The sequence below is a fragment of the Beta vulgaris genome, chromosome 4, assembly GCF_026745355.1.
Source record: "Beta vulgaris subsp. vulgaris cultivar EL10 chromosome 4, EL10.2, whole genome shotgun sequence".
In the NCBI taxonomy this organism is placed as follows: domain Eukaryota; kingdom Viridiplantae; phylum Streptophyta; class Magnoliopsida; order Caryophyllales; family Amaranthaceae; genus Beta; species Beta vulgaris.
Genome location: NC_079205.1, coordinates 20482061 through 20500479, shown reverse-complemented (window position 1 = coordinate 20500479; position 18419 = coordinate 20482061). Strand labels below are relative to the sequence as shown.

At 34.8% G+C, this 18419-nt stretch overlaps 1 protein-coding gene across 3 annotated transcripts; it reads left to right on the top strand.

Moving 5' to 3' along the window:
- The first annotated feature begins 1426 nt into the window (after positions 1–1426).
- On the top strand, positions 1427–17892 carry LOC104907497 (SH2 domain-containing protein B). Of its 3 annotated transcripts, XM_010696437.4 has the most exons (14): positions 1427–1903; positions 2880–3059; positions 7049–7258; positions 7338–7427; positions 9251–9328; positions 9473–9637; positions 10562–10930; positions 11967–12250; positions 12408–12570; positions 14034–14377; positions 16515–16592; positions 16678–16758; positions 16917–17094; positions 17481–17892. In XM_010696437.4, the coding sequence occupies exons 1-12, from the start codon at positions 1757–1759 to the stop codon at positions 16703–16705; spliced, it is 2136 nt and encodes a 711-aa protein (XP_010694739.2). In that variant the 5' UTR covers positions 1427–1756; the 3' UTR covers positions 16706–16758; positions 16917–17094; positions 17481–17892. The 3 variants fall into 3 exon arrangements, with proteins under 3 accessions (XP_010694739.2, XP_010694737.2, XP_010694738.2); XM_010696435.4 differs by lacking the exon at positions 16917–17094; XM_010696436.4 differs by lacking the exon at positions 17481–17892 and having other exon boundaries at positions 16917–17382.
- Positions 17893–18419: the final 527 nt, after the last annotated feature.

Genomic DNA, 18419 nt, shown 5'->3' with positions numbered 1-18419 from the left:
GAACTCAAGGTGTGGCTCGTAAGTAGAATTAGGTTGTAACAAAGTTGTTTGGCCTAATTAGTGAAAGAGTTGAGTTGAAAATCCCTAGTGGTCGAGGTTGTTTCTTCTTGACTGGCCCAAGAAGTTTTTCCTCGTAAAATCCCTTGTGTTCCTTTAGCTTGTTTATTTGTTTAAATTTCCGAAAAAAGTTACGTTTAATTCTACACATACAATTCACCCCCCTCTTGTAGTGTTCCTAGTGAAATAACAACCTTCACAAATAATGCATATGAAGCTCAAGTGCATGCAATCCTACTAGCAGTACAATGGATAAAAAAGAAAAATTGGGTCAACGTTGTATTGGCTACTGATGGTCTTCGTGCCTCCATGGAAATACAAAAGGGAATACCAATTAATAGCAATGAATATGATATGGTGAATCTTTGTTGCTCCGAGATTCAGAAGGCGTTAGCTTGTGTTATGACAGAAGAGGAGCAAACAAACTAGCGGATATCATGGCCAAGAGCGCAAAAAGGATGACAAATGGGTTTAATATAGAGGTGATCATGAGCCGGGCTGGCCCGCGGCAAAAAAAATTTGCCCATTGGTCGGGCCGGACCTAAATTCGGGCCGAATTTTTGTGTCCGAAGCCCGCTATTTCGGGCCTAAATTAGCAGGCTTTTGTGGGCCAAAATGGGTCGGGCCAAAAAATAGACTAAAAAGTCGTTTTTTGGCTTGCCCAAAGCCAAAAAAATACGAGCGGGCCGGGACAAAATGATCACCTCTAGTTTAATACCCAATGTTATTTGAGTACCCCTCACCTTAATTATATTAGTGTGTATGAGATTGATAAACTCAATATTTCAGAACTACCTTCGTCGTCGGTGGGACTCTCAATGCCCACTTTATGTTGTAATGAACTTCATGTTTAATTTAATATGCTCCTTCTTAAAAAAAAAAGAAAAGAAAGAAAGTAACCTCCCATACACTACACTTGCTCTTATATACTTCCTCTTTTTAGTTGCAACAATTTCTATTTGTAGGTGTTTTTATTTAGATGCAATGTTCATTTCCTTGGTAAAGCTTTTGGGACACTTTGACCATTTTATCCTCACTCTTTCCTTAGTATTTGTGCAAAAAGACATTTGTCGCAATTAAAAAAAACAGAGGTAGTATATTCTATTTACTATTATAGATTCAATAATTTTAACCTTTGATTATTCACAAACATTTGACTGTCTTTTATAATATTTGTTTTAAGACTATATTTTTCTGGACGGAACTGAACTATAATAATTGAACTGAACTGAAATGGTTTAAATTTCTATAAACTCAATCTCAAAAATTAAAGCCTAAATATATATTAATAAACCTTTTTATATATTAAAATTTAGGGCAACCTTTAAAAAGTTAGGAATTTCTTTAGAAACGAGGCCCTCTTCAATCTTCATCACTTTAAGAAGTAACACATAAAATTATTCAAATAACAAAGTTGGTTAGCTGAGCTTTCAGCTTTCGACCTTCAACCCAGCTTTTCAACAAACCGGAATAAAAAAAACACAAAACAACCGTTTTTAACAGCCGTGACTTGAGTACCCGTGAAGCTGCCTCAAAACAGAAGAAAAAACTTTAAAAACCTTCAAGAATTTGTTGTTGTTGCTTCTCTTAGCAACCGCCAAAGTTGTAAACTTTTGGGGTTTCGATTTCAATTGTTTCAAAAACCCTCAAAAATTATAGCTTTTTTTTGGGTTTTTGATCGAGTGAAAGAGGGGGGAAAATGGGTTCTGAAACAATTGAGAACTTGGGTTACTCACTATTAAAAGATCTATGCTTGGAAATTGGCGAAAATGAGACTTGTTTCACTCTCTGTTTCTGGGTTTATCTTTCCAATTCTACTCCATTTCCTTCCACAATTCTTCATCAGGTTTCAACTTTTATTTTCTGTCACTAAAATTTTTCTGGGGAATGTTGTTTTGTTGACATAATGGTGAAGAATTGTTATGCATTTATGCTTAAACTTCGCAGAAGTAGGCATTACCTTCCTTTCAGGAGTTGATTAACCTTTTGTTCTTTTATTGTTATTTATTTCTGAGTATTTTTTGGGTAATTTTGGTTTTGGGTTGTGATAATGATGATGATTTTCTAGAAAACCACATTTCTGTTTATAAAGATTAAAGAAAGTATAAATGCAATTCTTAGTTTGTTTTCCCTTGATTGTGATGTTTGGCTTGCTAATTGATGTTATGTTGTCTTTGTTAGCTTTTCTTTTTCTTGGTCAGTATGTATGTTGTCTATGTTAGTTGTCTTGAGAGTTATATTTTATTGATCACTTGTTTTGTTGAGAAAATCATGCTGTTATAGAGGCTTAGCTACACCATGGAGGTGGTGAAAGTTTTTGGTAATACATGCATTTGCACATTTGAAGCTGTGCTTGTTTCGATTGCTTTGTGTCGTTGTGATTTTGAAGCATGGAATGTTTTCTATTACATGCCTTAATATATGTCTTTGGTAGCCACTCATACATATTGAAGGGCAAATGTGTTGGTTTATGTGATAGAGATTGTAGTACAAAATAAATCAGTAGATGGACTGATAACATGAAAGGAGTATTTGTAATTATAAAGGATAATGCTAGGCAGTGTAGTCCTGTAACCTGGGTAATGTATTCTCAATAACCATAAACAACATTGAAGGGTCGGAGGTGGTTTTTTTGGTTGTTCATTAGATTTTAGTCATGTGTACTCATTTTCCCTGAGAGAGTTGAGCTTAAAGAATATATGTCTATCAGTCCTGTGCTTATTCTCTATGTTTGAGATTCTAGGGTGCATCTCTTGTCTTCTTTCTTCTGGAGCTGCGGTAGACAGTAACACTGACTGGTCCAATTTGCTATACACTTGCAGTCGCACTCTGGAAAGCCTTTTCTTGCTTTGAGTGAAGACAAAAGGCTAATGCTTTCGCCTTGTGTTTTGACGCATAATGAATCTTCTGATTCAGGGGGCTTTGTATCTTTGGAAAAAGTTCCTCGTGCTATTTCAAACGTGGAGTTTCCTCTAGGACAATGGGCACATATTGGCTGTCAGGTATGTAATACTCCCTCCCTTCCAATTTATAGTGCTTGTTATTCCATTTTGGGTGTCCCAAAATGTTCTTGTGTCTATGTTTGAAATTTTACTGTATTCTAGAATGTCATCATCAAATGGATCTCATTTCTATTTTGACCTCACTTTACATGGAAACTTGTAGCCACATAGTCCACATGTAATATTTATCCTTACTTTTACATAAAAAGTTGCTACATTTAATATTGTACTTTCCAATGCAAATATTTACCAATCCAATGCAAGCACTGCAAATAATCAAAGTAAATGATAGTTTCCTTAATTCTTGTGCAAAATGAGAAACAAGTACTATAAATTGGGACGGAGGGAGTAAATTATAAATGACCTACTAGTCTACTGCTTATGCATCACAAAACTATCTTTCTATTTGTGCTGCTGAGTGCTGATGGTACCTTTTCTTCTTATCTGCAAATCTATGATACCCCTTTTTTGGTGGTATGCTCCTCCTTTTAGCATCCAGGCTATAAAGAGCTATCTGAGCTAACCTATGTGAATTGAGGTCATAATGTCAGACCGCCCTATAGGGAAGGGGGAATGATTCTTTAGATCTAGCTTGGCCTTTATGTTTGATGCTGATTGCTGATACCTTTCTCGTTGGGGAATTATACTTGTAATATCTAGCTAGCTGGACACTTGATTCAGGAAATGATTGGTTAGTCTTTGCCTAAATATTGGTGCTTTACCTTGGCCTTCAGATTGGTATATGTGCTTTGGTATCAAGGTTTCTTTTCATCACTTATTTGAATTCTAAAGATGCATTTTTGTTTTAAAGAAAGTGTTTTATTTTATTGCACTTCTCACTTACGAGAAAAAGTTTATTCAAATTTTATCTTTTCGCACTAGCTATTAATCCTGTAAGATGCACGAATTGTGCAATGAGCCAATCATATGCTATATTCTGCTTTATGCTATGAAGTTCGTAAGTTACTATCATAATTATAACATACGCCTAACTTCAATACTTATTTCCTTATACTAACCAATAATCATCTATATTTGCAGTTAAATCTTAATAATATGTTCTAACTTCTAAGATTATCAAATTTACTTTTTTACTCTTATCAGCCTTTTTTGTTAAGGTCAATCATAGAAAATACTCTTTTTGATTCTCTTTTACAACTTTTATTCCCTTTTCAATTAACTCTACATGTTGAAAGTTAAAAGTTACATTATCCAAATTGACTAAGCTTGATATGCTTTCAAAGCTAAGTTTTCATCTATTATATATAGTATTTTATCGAAAATGTTATAAGCTTATAACTAAGTAAAGATGAGCGAACCATGTTGCCTTCATGCTTATGCATCTAAAAGATATCCCAAGTTAAATGGAATAACAATAATAAATAGGTTGTTTTACAACTATAAGACTTGAGCAAAACCATGGTAATCAAGCTTAATACTTCATCTGTATTATTTCAATCCCGACATTGAAGATTGACTCACTTTCTATAATTTTTAATGAAGCCATGTGAAGTGGAGACTGGAGAGAGATAATTGATAAAGATAAAAAGGGAGATTCATGTGATAGGAGTATAGGACAGAGATAAAGAAAACTTTTAGCCACATCTAATATATTGCAATTAATATTAAACTTTCATAATTTGGGAAACACTGAATAGAAAAAGACAGAGGAAGTAGGTGTTTAGGACTATATTGGAGAAAAATTATGAAATGGGTAATATTAATAATTTAGAGAATAGAAATTGCATTAGGACACTATTGCAAGTTGTGTTTTCTTATCACATAATGTATAGCTTTAATGACAATTCACCAAGCAAAATCACATACTATCTTTATATGTCTATTTTTTTTTATAGGAATAGGGTCGGGGATAGGATTTGTGCATATTCCTGACAAGGGACCCTTAAATCTCCAACCTTCCTTTTTAAAAAAAAGATGATGTTATTAACTTGAAACTTCACTAAATTGTAGAGAAAATATCAAATTACATGATATCCAGATTGGTATTTTTGAACCATACTCGGCAGAAAGCAAACTCATAAACTAAATATATGATGGAAGTGAAAAATACAATAACTAAATAGAAAAGGGGTGATAATAGAGAGAGCACCACTTTTGCAAAATTTGCTAATCCAACTTTCCTAAAATGATTAATTGAATATAAACAGGTATCAGCAAATTAACCTTTCCATTCTGCAATCTACATAAAAGAATTTAGTCAGTTATATACTTATATTTACATGTAAGTACAACTATTACCAAAATGTACAAAAAAATTCTATGATGAAAGTGAAAAATACAGTAACTAAATAGAAAAGCAGTGATAAGAGAGAGAGAGCACCAGTGTTCCGATATTTTTGCAAAAAATACTAATACAACTTTTCTCAAATGATAATTTGAATATAAACAGGTATCAGCTAATTAACCTCTGCATTCTGCAATCTACATTAAAAATTTTAATCCGTTATATACTTATATTTACTAGTAAGTACAATTATTATAAAAAAGTACAAAAAAATTAAAACTAAAAATAAAATGGAAAGATACCATGCAACAAACTATAGTGCGCTGTATTGTTGTTGTCAAGCCTTGCATTGTGCTGTACTCGCAATTTGTTTGATATCCATCTCTTCAACTTCTCTTGGAAGGGGGATATTCAATTTCAAAGAATTTTTTTTTTTCAAAAAAGAAAGTGTAGTTATTGGAAAATTAAAAATTAATTAATTAAGATATGGATTTTTGGAGAAAAAAAGGTGAAGTATTAATGCCTGTGGTGGTAATTTATGATGGAAGATGAATTGGAAAGAAGGAAACGTGGCCACTTTTCCCAAAATACATTACCAAGATTCGACCCATAGAGCTTTACATTTTGGGCTCTTTCACTTGTCACTTATCCATATCAATCTATCTGCTTCTATATCATAACAGTAAGAATATATACAATATTTTTGGGGCCCTTATTTTTGGGGGTCCTGTGCGCTGGCGTATGACGCGCTGTATAGGAATTATGGTCAACATGAGACGTAAGCATTCTAGGTCACCCAAAATCTTCATTTCACTTCAAATAGCCATTTCATAATCCTCGACACACTGACATAGTTACATAGAACCTAATTTTGGATCAAAAGATGCAAATATAACGTAGCCGAGTTTGACTCTTGACATGTATCCATGTTTGATAGTAACATAGCTACCTTTTGCAATATAACTCCAATATACTTCCCCATAAATCAGTGTAATTTTTTACCCTAAATAATGGAGTAGCCGAGTAGGTATTCTGCATTGTGTAGTCTATTTCATTTCTCTGTCGTTTTGAAGAAAGTTGCGGAGTAAGCTGAAGAGAACTTTTTTTTTTTTTTTTTGATGAAGCTAACAAATCAAGGCACTAAATGAGGTAGCCATGTAGGTAAATTATGTGCTCAAGTATTAAGAGCCATCTTAGTCTTCTAGTGTCGTGAAGTACTGGTTCACCTATGAAGAAAGGACCCTATCCCTTACCCCTCTTTGGGTGTTACAAGCTATGCTTCAATAGTCTGTTCTCCTTGCAGTAGAAGGCTTCTTATTCTGTGCCATGCATTGGTGTATTTATAAGGTCATCCCTCATGTATCCCTTTTAAGGTGGCTCTGTCGTTCTGTATGTTTGGTTAGAAGTGAGTAATTCTGAAGTATTAGTATCTAGCTTTGTATATTGATTAATCAGCATAGAGTATAATGATACTGAAACCAAGAATATTAATGTTTGAGCAACTTTTTTATCTTGATGAATGGCAATGCATGATTACAAAGCATTTCTTTGCTGTTTCACCATGATAAGTAACACCTGGTATGTTGCGAATCTGGCTTTAACGTTCCGAGCTTTTATGTGACTTAATATGCTTCTTTACAGAGCCTCTTTCTTTTGGGTTGTGCTTTATGTCTGTTTTGTATCTGACCACTTCCTATAATAGGTTTTCTGGCTGATATTGATATTTCCTTATCTCTGAGCTCAGGTCTATAGCAACAGTATACGCATTTATCTTGATGGAGAACTTGTGGGAGAAAGTCCTTTGGGTTCATCTATGACGAAACAAGGCGACTCTCAATGTTTCACAAAGGTGACTTTGTCTGCTATGTGCAAAGGATTTGAAGGCCTTCATGGCTATGTCCACAATGCAATTGTTTTGCCTTCTACATCGTCTATTAAGGATCATCATGTTAAGGTGCATATCTTTGACTTTACATGCATGTGTTTGAAATAAAACTTGGCTAAGACTTATCAATACTGGTTGCATTCTGCAGGATCCTCCTCTGTGGCTTTCTATCGACAGTTCATCTGCTTCTGAGATCGAACTGGAAAGTGATGGCGTTTGGAAAATTGTTGGCGGCAAGGTTGATTAGCATCCTTCTTAAATACCTCTATTGATTCTCCTGTTCTCATTTGATTCCGCTCTCTCTGACTCTTATTTATTTTTCTATTTATGGGAAGAGGAGGTAAGATGTGGCATTATCCTTGATCCCCAACACAATGCAACTAAGGCAATATTTCGATAGACCATGAAAATTATAATACATGCGTGTGCACAGTGCACATAGGTGTACAGGTGTTCTTGGACATTCAAAGCCATATATATTTGCTTAAAATAAGAAAAGCAAGGGAATGGTAATTGGTAAATAGTGGACTTAAGGAGATGTGGATGGAGAACATGCAAATAAGCAAGTATAAAGGAGAGATCTGCTCCAGAAAAATGAGAAAAATCCCCCCACCTCTCCTCCTTCTGTACAGGGTTGTCCACACATTTTTCAACGATGAATCTGTTATTTCAAGAGGTTCAAAAGAAGCAAGAAACTTTTCCTTTTGTCTGAGTAGGATAGCTTCTGTCACTTTACAATTTTACATCTTGGCAGTTATTAAAAATTGCTTCACATGACCAAAAACATGTGGTATTATCTCATCTTGTCTTATATCGATGAAACACTATGCAAATTATTTGAATTTTTTTCATTCTTCACGATCATCTAGTTCAAGGCAGTTTTACCTTGTTTGTAAATCACCTCCTCGTACTAGGAATCAGGTCTCAAAATGAAAAGCGTGACTTTACTTTACTAAACAAGCAAGAAACCGCATGTTCCAAAGTGTAGGTTGTTTGTAGCCTTGGTTTGTATCTGGAAAAGTCTGGTTGCAAAACCCAACAATCCATCTCTCATTTTTCTCTGTCCACGTAAACCTACTCTATTGAATCTTTGTATCAAAGAAATGAAGATTCAATAGTGATAAGAAATATCATTTGAAGAAATCCTACATCTGAAAATTAAGGCATCAATTGAGGAACATTAAGGATTAATTTGTTGGCATCTTGTTTGCTGGAGGCAACTGAATTGGGGATGGGGAGGGGGATGATCACATTAATCGATGGAGGATTTGGGTGAGGATAGAACGCAACTGGCTCTGTATTAGTGTAATATAACGTTTAAGTTAGTTCCTTTTCTCTTCCTATTATAGCTGTGCCCTTTTCTAGTTTTCTTCTTTTTTTCATGTAAAAAGAAGGTATAAAGACAACCAAGTTTCAAAAAAAATTGAGTACTTCTTTCCATCAATTTCTTTGGTGAACTTTCCACTTCTCAATACAGCCCAAACACGGCAAAAACCTGTAATAATACCTTTTATTATGTAGACAACTATAGATGACTGTGGTTCTTTGTGCATGTGTGTATACAATACATAAATATACACATGCATATGCTTGTATGTAAGATCCAACAAACCCGATTTGTTGCAGGAATGTATTCTCTCCGTCTCTCCCTTTCTAATTATAAGGAACTTTTAGCCAAAACATTTGTGTCAAATATAGGCATTGTACAATACCAATCCAATATTGGATGCCACTTTATAATATCAAAGTAAGATTATAGGTTATTTATATTATTAATACAATATTTAATGTCAATTGTTATTACCAATGCAAAATTTACAAAACTCAACTAAATTCTTAATATGCTCAAACTTTGTTAACATGCATTCTAGTTAGAAATGGAGAGAGTATAAAATCGCGTACCAAGTAACACCTATTCAAGGATTCTTATATGTGGGCGAGCTTGGGATAAGGATAGGAATTAGGAGAAGGGCACTTATTCATTTTAGTCTTGCTGTTCACTTTGCTGTGGAATTTATAACATCTCATATATGATTTTGTATCATGTGTGATCTATGGCAGGCATCATATCGCAAAATGTTTTCGTTGGATGTCTTACTATTGGATGCCCTCGGGGAGCACGTTCACAAGGAATTGGAGGTACATGACTCTAGTATCTACAATTTACATTTCAAAATAGTTTAAGAGTATGAACATCTTCAATGGAGAAGAAGAAAACTATACCGGCATTTGACCATGTGTATAATATTGTGCATTGACATTTACATATTAAGTGTTATTTAGGTTGTTGCATCACTTATATATGCTGAGAATCAAGCTGCTGTTGAGAAATTAAAAGATGATGAAGCTCCCCTATTGACAACTTGCAACGGACTTGAGTTTCCATCTGATGATAAACCTAGCAAATTATTGCAAGGGCGTGCATCTTTCCAATTAAACATATCTCGGGTATGATATTCTAAACTATACTGTCTATACATTTGAAATTGTGTACCAAAGTGTGAACTTTTGATGCCACCAAACTGGGTTCTTTATCTTAATGTATAGGACTCTAAGTTCTATTTGTGCCTGTGGCTCACCTTTTTATGGTTTTGCTTGAGCTGTTACAAGCAGGGAAAAAAAATGCGGTCGCGGTCACGTTCGTGGGAACGGTCGCGTTCTTGTAACGGCGAAATAGAACGTTTCGCGGCCGACACGGCGTGAATTTTTTTAAAAAATTCACATTAATATGTTTTAACCTCATTTGCATTTTTATAGTTTATGAAGCATTATTACAACATAATATAATCAAATCTAATAGAATATCATGGTTCCTCAACTATATAATTAAATCATAAAAAAAATTTGGCCAATGTTTGAAAAGAACGGATGTAACGGGGATAAAATCGTTCTAACGCGGCGAGTTCGCGTTACGGAACGGACAACGCGGCGAGAAGTACGTAAATTTTATTATGGCGTTCCGTAACGGGATTTCGCGGAACGGCAAATCCAAAAGCAGTTACAGAACGGGCGTTCTATAACGGAACGGGAGAGTTTTGATTCCGTGGTTACAAGTGCTTTAGAGGGAAGTATCACAATAGGTTAGTTGTTTTATAGAATATCGAGCTTAGCCTTTTCTTTTAAAATGGCCTTCATATGATTTCTGCAGAAACCATTCATCAGTTAGATAATCCCCTTATGAGCGAGTTTTTAGATGCGTTGAGTGGAAATTCACAATGCATAAAAAGCTCAAAGACCTCGTCTTTGTTGATATCTATGGTCAATACTTCAACAATAGGGATGTGCTAATCAATATTGTAATCTATGCTAGGTGTAAATCATGGTCCTGGTTTATTTAAAGTTTGTTTGACTTCTCTTCTCTTCTTCTTTCAGCTGTCATCCGAATGTGCTGATAAACTGTTCCATGTTAAGTTTCATGTCCTGAAAATGAAAAGTTTTCCTTTTTTCGAGGCGCTTACTCCACCAATTCGATGCATCTTAAAAACATGTGATAACAAGATATCTACTATTACATGGAAAAAGTTACCGTCGGGTGTTCATCTCTTTAATGGATCCAGCTTTCCTCAATTCGGTGTTGGGCTTTCAGAGCTACAGCAAAAGGCCGTATGCGAAGCAATACCAAGTCCTCCTTCAAAGAAAAAGAAATTAGGACGAGATACTCCATTACCAGTCATTAAAGCTGCTTCTTATGCGCAAAGACCTGATGAAGAATGCAGTTCACATGCCTTATCTGCAACAAAGGTCCTCAGGTTTTCCCTTATTGCATTATTGTTATTTATTTCTTTTAGTTCTTTGTTTGAAAGTTTTTTTTCTTTGAAAGTTTATTTTGTTCTTTTAGTTCAGCATAATTAAATGTATATGTATTACTTCCTCAGTTTTTTTTTCTTTTTTTCTTATTTATCTATCTTGTTTCACTTTGACTTTGTGCAGTGTTCATATGTTGCACTTTGACCAAATTTTTATTATTCTATTACAATATACTCCCTCTGTCCCTTAATAGAGTGCCCATTTCTTTTTTGGACACTATTCAAAGGTAAAGAAAGCCCTCAAAAAACATTTCTAATATATAAGAAAAAACATAGTCATGTTGGGTCTTGTTTGATTCGTCTCATTACGTACATTAAGAAAATCAAACTTTTATAATTTTTACTAATATGAAATTAAAGATATTAACGATACAAAACGTGCATTGGCAAACGTGCATTGGAGAAATGGGCACTCTATTTAGGGACGGAGGGAGTATGTTACTTCTATTATGTAAGATGTTATAAGATTTGACTCAATATATATTCTCAAAGTATTAGCTTTTATAATTTTATTAGAAGGTAACTAGAGATATTGATGATCAAATTCGTGCATTGGCAAACTTGAGAAGTCAAAGTGGAACAAGTAATATTAAAAGGAGGAGTATTACATAGGACTATAGGAGTACTTATTAGCGTCAAGTAATATGTCCCCTGGACCTCATAATCTTGATATGTCTGTCATCAAGATTACATATTTGAGTTTAAGTGCTATATTTGCTCCGGAGATGTTTATACATGGTATTATTTCTAGCCTTCATGATGCTTCATGAATTAACCAAGGCCAGTCAAGTGCTTATTGAAGCTATTTTGTGGTGATACTTGACAAATATCCAGTGTGGTAATGCTCTTTAACACTTAATGGAATAATAGATATCAGCCCTACAATTTACTGATATGTTGAAGACAACTTCGTTCACTTTCTTTCTTATAAATTAGTCTCCTTCATCTTACTCCTTACTTGAAAATATTAGGTGCAAAATGCTGTTGGGACTAGTTTGGAGTGTATACAAGAAAACTATGGTGGATCAGATAACTCTGCATCAGATACAGAAAGTGTTGGCGCAAAAAAATCAGAGTTGAAGAACATTCCTTGCAAGAGAGAACTCATTTCAGATTTGACAATTTTCAGATATTGCCTTGGTGGCTTATCTGAAAGATCACTTATGCTTAAGGAGATCTCTTTGTATTCTTCGGAGCAAGAGATGGCAGAAATGGCAGAAAAAGTATCATTCTTCTCTGGATGCTCTCACCATAGGTACTAATTAGATCAGTTGTTTCATGAATTAATAATTAAAAATAAATTATCTTCCTTTTAAAGGATACTGTTGATACAAGACCTCTTTATTCATAAGCAACTATTAATACTTGGTGCGATTGTGAGCATAGTAAATGTTTGATTTGATCTTTCCCAGGCACCAGATTATGATAGCGAAAAAACTGTTCGAGGAAGGAGAAAAAGCCTGGAATTCGATTTCGCAAAATAGTAATCGAGTTCATTGGGATAATGTTGTTTTTGAGATAGAAGAGCAATTCATGAAGATTGCTAGCTGCAGCATGAGATCCCTCACTCAACAGGTAACTCTAATATTTCACTCACGAGCTTTTTGCTACACTAAGCTGTTCCCCTAGCTCGCCTTATGTACTCCCTCCGTCCCCCAATAGATTTCCCATTTTTCCATTATGGTTGTCCCAAATACATATCTCATTTCCTTATTTGGCATGGGTCCACACATACAAATATTTTACCTTTCATTTTTAATTATATTACTCACTTTCCCGTAAATCAATCATGGGTTCTAACTACTTACCTTACCCACTTACACTCTTTCTCCTCGGTAAAGAATTCATGAATAATGTACCAACTCCAACTTTTTTATTCTAATTTTATGCAACTAAGGGCCCACCTAGAACTACTCCTTAATACTAGTACTGAAAAGAAATGGGAAGTATTTGGGTATGGAGGGAATATATGTCAGGCCATGGGCATAGGATAGACTAATTTGTTGCTTATCTATGATAATATACCGAAAGTCTGGCAATACATATATGACCTTGTCAGCTGTTTGCTACTCTAAGTTACTTCACCCAAGTATTGCCTTTAAGTATGTGGAAGCCCATGGGAAGGATGAGCTTAAGAACTTCCTGCCTATGAAATTTTACCTAGAGATTATGTCTAGTAATCTGCAATACTCGGACTCTTCCTATCACCTCAAGTGCCCATGTCAGATCTTGATACTCAGGCACATATACACTTGACATTCCACTTTGGACCAAAAACGCGGATATTATTCATTACTAGCTAAGTTTATCAATTGGAGACATACCCGTCTCTGATACAAGGTACCCAAGTCGGCGAATCCAGGTAACATAGTTGTTAATGCATCTTTTACAAGAATTAGGAAGATGATGGCTTCCTTAGCCTGTACTCTTTTGCTGTGTGCTTGACATGAGCATGTTTTCATTTTAAGTTTAAGCTGAAATCTTGCTTCTGAAGGATATATTCCAATCTAAATCAAAATTATATACAGTTGATTCTGAAATGTGGTTGCTCCAACTAGATTCACAGTCTAACAAACAGGAACTTATAGTCACAAAAAGTTTGCTTCCAGATTGCATACAGTACTTAAATTGCTGAAAATTTTAGTTGCTGATTGTCTTTCTAAATAAAGGCAGAAAGACAGTCTCTCCAGAAACTTCTGATGCTTGTAATTATTAAATATGTTAAATAAAAGGTGTAGTATTAGCAAATTGTCAAACAAGATCTATCAATTTAGCAAATTATCTCGAGATTATAGTTTTGATTTCCATGTTTGCAAGTTTCACACGAGGTTAAACATTGTGGTTCAATATTTTTTCCATGTCCTCTTCTCTCCCCTTCTTTGATCTCGTCTTTGTAATTTTAGATTAATTTATTGTTTCTGTCTGCTGGCAAGATAAGCAAAAAACAATTAATTCACCTGAATTTACTTTTTAATGTGACATTATTGCTCTGTTCATAGAACACCAGAATGACTGCTTAGTAAAATTTGACATGGTAGGACTTGAATTTTTTGAGGAGCATTTCTGGAGGCCATGAATATATAATCAAGGATGATTTTGATAAGATGTGGCGTTGGTTGTATCCTGTCGCATTTACCATATCAAGACAGGGAATCAATGCATTATGGACTTCTACATCACCTAAGTGGATTGAGGGATTTGTTACAAAGGAGGAAATAGAATATGCTCTTCAGAGTCCGCTGGGAATTCAAGAGCCTGGAACATTTATCTTGCGCTTTCCGACAACGAGAAGTTGGCCTCATCCAGATGCTGGTAGTTTAGTTGCATCCTATGTTGGCAGAGATTTCTCTTTGCATCATAGACAGTTATCTTTGAATTACAGGTATCTTTGATAACTTACTGCCCTTAACGATGATTACTGCTGCTTGCTTGTGTACTGTGGCTCTTCAGTAGTAAATGTTTACTTCATTTCATAATATCTGGCCCATTTACTTGAGCTAATCGGCCTTTTGGACGATTCTACCAGATCATTCTGATTTCATATTATGCTAGAAACTCTATTGTGTGTGTGTGTGTATATATATATATATATATATATATATATATATATATATATTTCCAAGGCAGTCATTTTAAAATTGGGCATTAGTTGACTAAAATTCAATTTCCAATGCAAACTTTTATTATTCGAGTCTTGAGTTCAAGGATGGGTAATGTTCTCTTTCCCTTTTTGAAAGGCAAGTAGATGTGACAAAGCAATTGCGAAGTCATGTATGATGTGGCCCAATGTCATGAGATAGAGGATCCACGTGGTGGAGTGTTGTGAAAGCCTTTAAAATATAATTTATATAGATGCAATATTGGACCATTCCAGAATTTGCGTCGATAACCTTAAAAGATTTTAAATCTATAAGTCGAGGCATTGATTGAAAAAAAGAAGAGTGAATGATGTGCAGAGTCTTTATTTACTTTGTTGTGGAGATTTTTTTTTAGATTATTAGTTTGAGTCTTTTCCTATTTGAAAGGCAAGTAGATGTGACAAAGCTTGCAACATATTTCTGACCATCCACATGTTCAGTAGCATTTATAGCGTTCTATTTCCTAGCATTTATATTGGTTATATCAATAAGGATTGACCTTAAGATTATTGATAGTCTAGGGGTGGCAATTAGGCCGGGTTGGTTCAATTTTAGGTTGACCTGATTTCATTTCGGGTCACTTATTCCTAACCCAAACCCGATATGATTCTAATTTCAGGTCGAAAATCATAACCCGAACCCGACCTTTCCGGTTTCGGGCTGACTCGAAACCAACCCAAAATGACCTGAAATTAAACCATTATATTTTCAGGTTGGGATGTCGAAAATCTCTAACGCAAACCTGGAAGATTCAAGGTAGGTTCAAGTCGGGTTATCAGGTTGGGTCAACTTTTACCATCCCTAAATGATACTAGCCCGGGTAACAACCTTACGGTTATAAGTTGAGACATGAGTATGAGACTGGACACTGGCATGTTTGATCCCCCAACTTAAAGCTGAATCGGTTTCGGGACTCGTGCATTGGCCTAATAGTTTATTTGTTCGTGGCTAAGCAGAATTTAGGTAGCTTCAGAATCACATAGAATCTTTGTGATAATCCCATGGTTAGTGCCTAGTGGCTAATATTTTAAAGATACTCGAGAAACACTAGGATCTTAGGAGCTGGTGATAATTTGCCTCACATGGCTGTTTGACTATTCACTACTCTTGTGTCCCTTTTGTAGTTTGCTAATTGTTATCAATCCTCATAAATTTATGCCGCTAAATTATGTTACTAATCACTTGAATCATGCCACAAATATATGTTAGGTAGTCATATTGAATTCAAGAATCAAAGGAGTAAAATATTATTAAAAGAAGATCCAGGTTCAGTCATTAATTGTGAAAGCCAATAAATTTAGTAGCTCAGTTAAGTTCCAGAAATTAATGTCTGTTAGTGGTTGACGAGTAATTCCTTACCTTATGAGAAAGTTCACAGGGGATTGGTTAGATGGTGTGTATGCTTATATCTTAATTCTTATGAGGATATAATGTACGTTAATATAATGCACTGCACATGATGATGTTATAAGCTAATAGCAAGTCTTGTGTAACCGCCTTACAATAAAGTTGGTGCAAGTCCACCTCATTTTTTTCAGTTTTTAAGTTAAAACCAGGAGTCACTTGTTAAGTTGAGGGGGTAAGTTTTTGATAAAGGGTCACCTCTTACCTTAAAAGGGTTACTTTTACTGTAAGTGACCCCCTTTAGATCACAAGAGTTACCCGTCTTACCATCAACTATGGTGAGTCGGTCTTATATGAGAATTTGTAATAAGCTAATTCTTCTATCTGTCTGAATGTGCCCCACATCTTTGTCATTTATGTATGTAACTGTTAAGTTTATTACCTATAAAAGACTTGTTGGTTATGATATCATAATCTTTTGTTCTTCTTTTTTCATTAATCCCCTTGAAGATGACCTGGATTTTCCAATTTCTACAGTTCTGACATTTTTGATACGAATCAAAAGCCACTTCAGGAATTGCTTTTGTCTGAACCAGAGCTTTCTCGAGTGGGAAGGTATATCATCTCATTTAACAGTTTGGTCTATTCAAGTTATCTTATTTGAGTATGATTATGAACTAAAATTGGAATATGGTTTCAGGATAACAAGGAGTAATTTGGCTATTTAATTTGCTGTTATATTTTTGTATATATTTTCCAGCTTTGAAGACATTCCATTGAAGTAAGACACTTTTTTACTACTTTATAGTCATCTTTAGAATGTCCATGTGCACCTTTTCATCATTTTTTCTTTTGTCATGTACTTGCGAAAATTTTCTTGTGAAAACTTATACCATTATAGATAATCTTTAGTTGCGAAAACTGATCTTCACCTGACAGTTGGCAGAAGCTGATTGTGATTCAGCCAACTGACATCTGAGTTTCTGTTTCTGTACGGAACCTGCTCCCTTCCCGTATTGGACCTCACAGTTGCCATTGGGAGAAACACAATGAACCAACCCCAGAGCATCTCAATCAGCCAAACAAAACAACTCCAATTCTGCAGATACGATTCAAGGTATCTATTACCTAAAATGACCGTGATTGGAGGGCCACGTGGGAAAAGAAACGTAACTTGATAACCTTGAAAGAAAAGAGAAACTTTTTGTTGGGACATCCCAAAATAGTAATAAAGAACTAAGTTTGGGCAGAGGTAGTATTGTTTTATAGGCATTTTCCAGATGTTCCATTTCTTTTATATTTGTATATATTTCCAGATGTATATGCCTTTGTGCAACATAAAACTGAATTTTCCAATAGTACAGGGATTCATCAATCCTATGCTTAGTTATGCTGTTCTGGAGAATGTGATTTTGCCCATGTGACGTAGTTATCTATGATTGTTTCAAGTAGTATGTTTCAGTTCACTTTGAGCTTATTACTGATATAAAACTCTTGCGTCAGCTATTCATGTCACAGATACGAGTTCCAAGCATAGGAGGAGTTTCTTTATACTTTCAAATCCATTGCGCTTGAAAGATTAAGCAACAAATGTTTCAATCTCTCAGAGTTATGGTTTCAAGTTACAGTTCAAATTTAGTTGATCGATGTTGACACAAAGCAGAGAGACCAGAGACGGCTAACAAAAGAAATTGCAGCTGTCAGATATCTAAAACACTTAAATGATCCTGTGATATCATTGTAAAGTTTGTTTTTCTTTTTTCTTTTATGGGTAGTGGTGGCGGTGTCAAGCTTGAGGCAGCAATTCTTGCTATTATCTTGCTACGTTTATTGGTAGTTCGAAGATGTAATCCGGCGTTTAGATAACAGGAGAGAAAGCATGACATCTATCCATATTACATACTTTCTACAGTAATGCTATGGCTGTTGTGCCTTAATATTAGTCACAGTTGTAGGGAAGTCTAAAATTTCTGGAAGTTTATATAGTTGGTAAGTAAATCATTCTAGTACAAAACTAATAAAGCCATAATGAAGTAGTAATTTCAAAATGAATGCAATTTTGATATCATAAATTTACATCTCACTTATTTTGGATAAAAGAAATTTAAACTTGAACTACTATCAAATAATGTCACAAAGCTAAATCAATTGATCATAAAAATAGCATAAAATAAGCATCTTAATTCGAAGGAGAGAACCCTGGAAAGTCCATCAATGTCTTGCTTTATTTCCGTAGATCAGTTAGCTAGGTTACATACCTAACTTTTCTTTGTTTAATCATGCCATCTTGCAAAATATAGACTTGTTACATCGTTCACTCAAATCATTTCGCAACCTCCTTCCTCCTCATATAATTCTTATCGTTCATGCAAAATGGTAACAACACTAACAAGGCTTCCAAAGCTCAAAGAAAGAACCTTGAAATAAGGAGCACAACTAAAT

Coding starts and splice junctions, on each gene's coding strand:
- LOC104907497 (XM_010696435.4), top strand. CDS start 1,757: ATGGGTTCTGAAACAATTGAGAACTTGGGTTACTCACTATTAAAAGAT. Junction 9,638..10,561: donor TCCAATTAAACATATCTCGG/GTATGATATTCT, acceptor TTCTTCTTTCAG/CTGTCATCCGAATGTGCTGA. Junction 14,378..16,514: donor CAGTTATCTTTGAATTACAG/GTATCTTTGATA, acceptor CAATTTCTACAG/TTCTGACATTTTTGATACGA.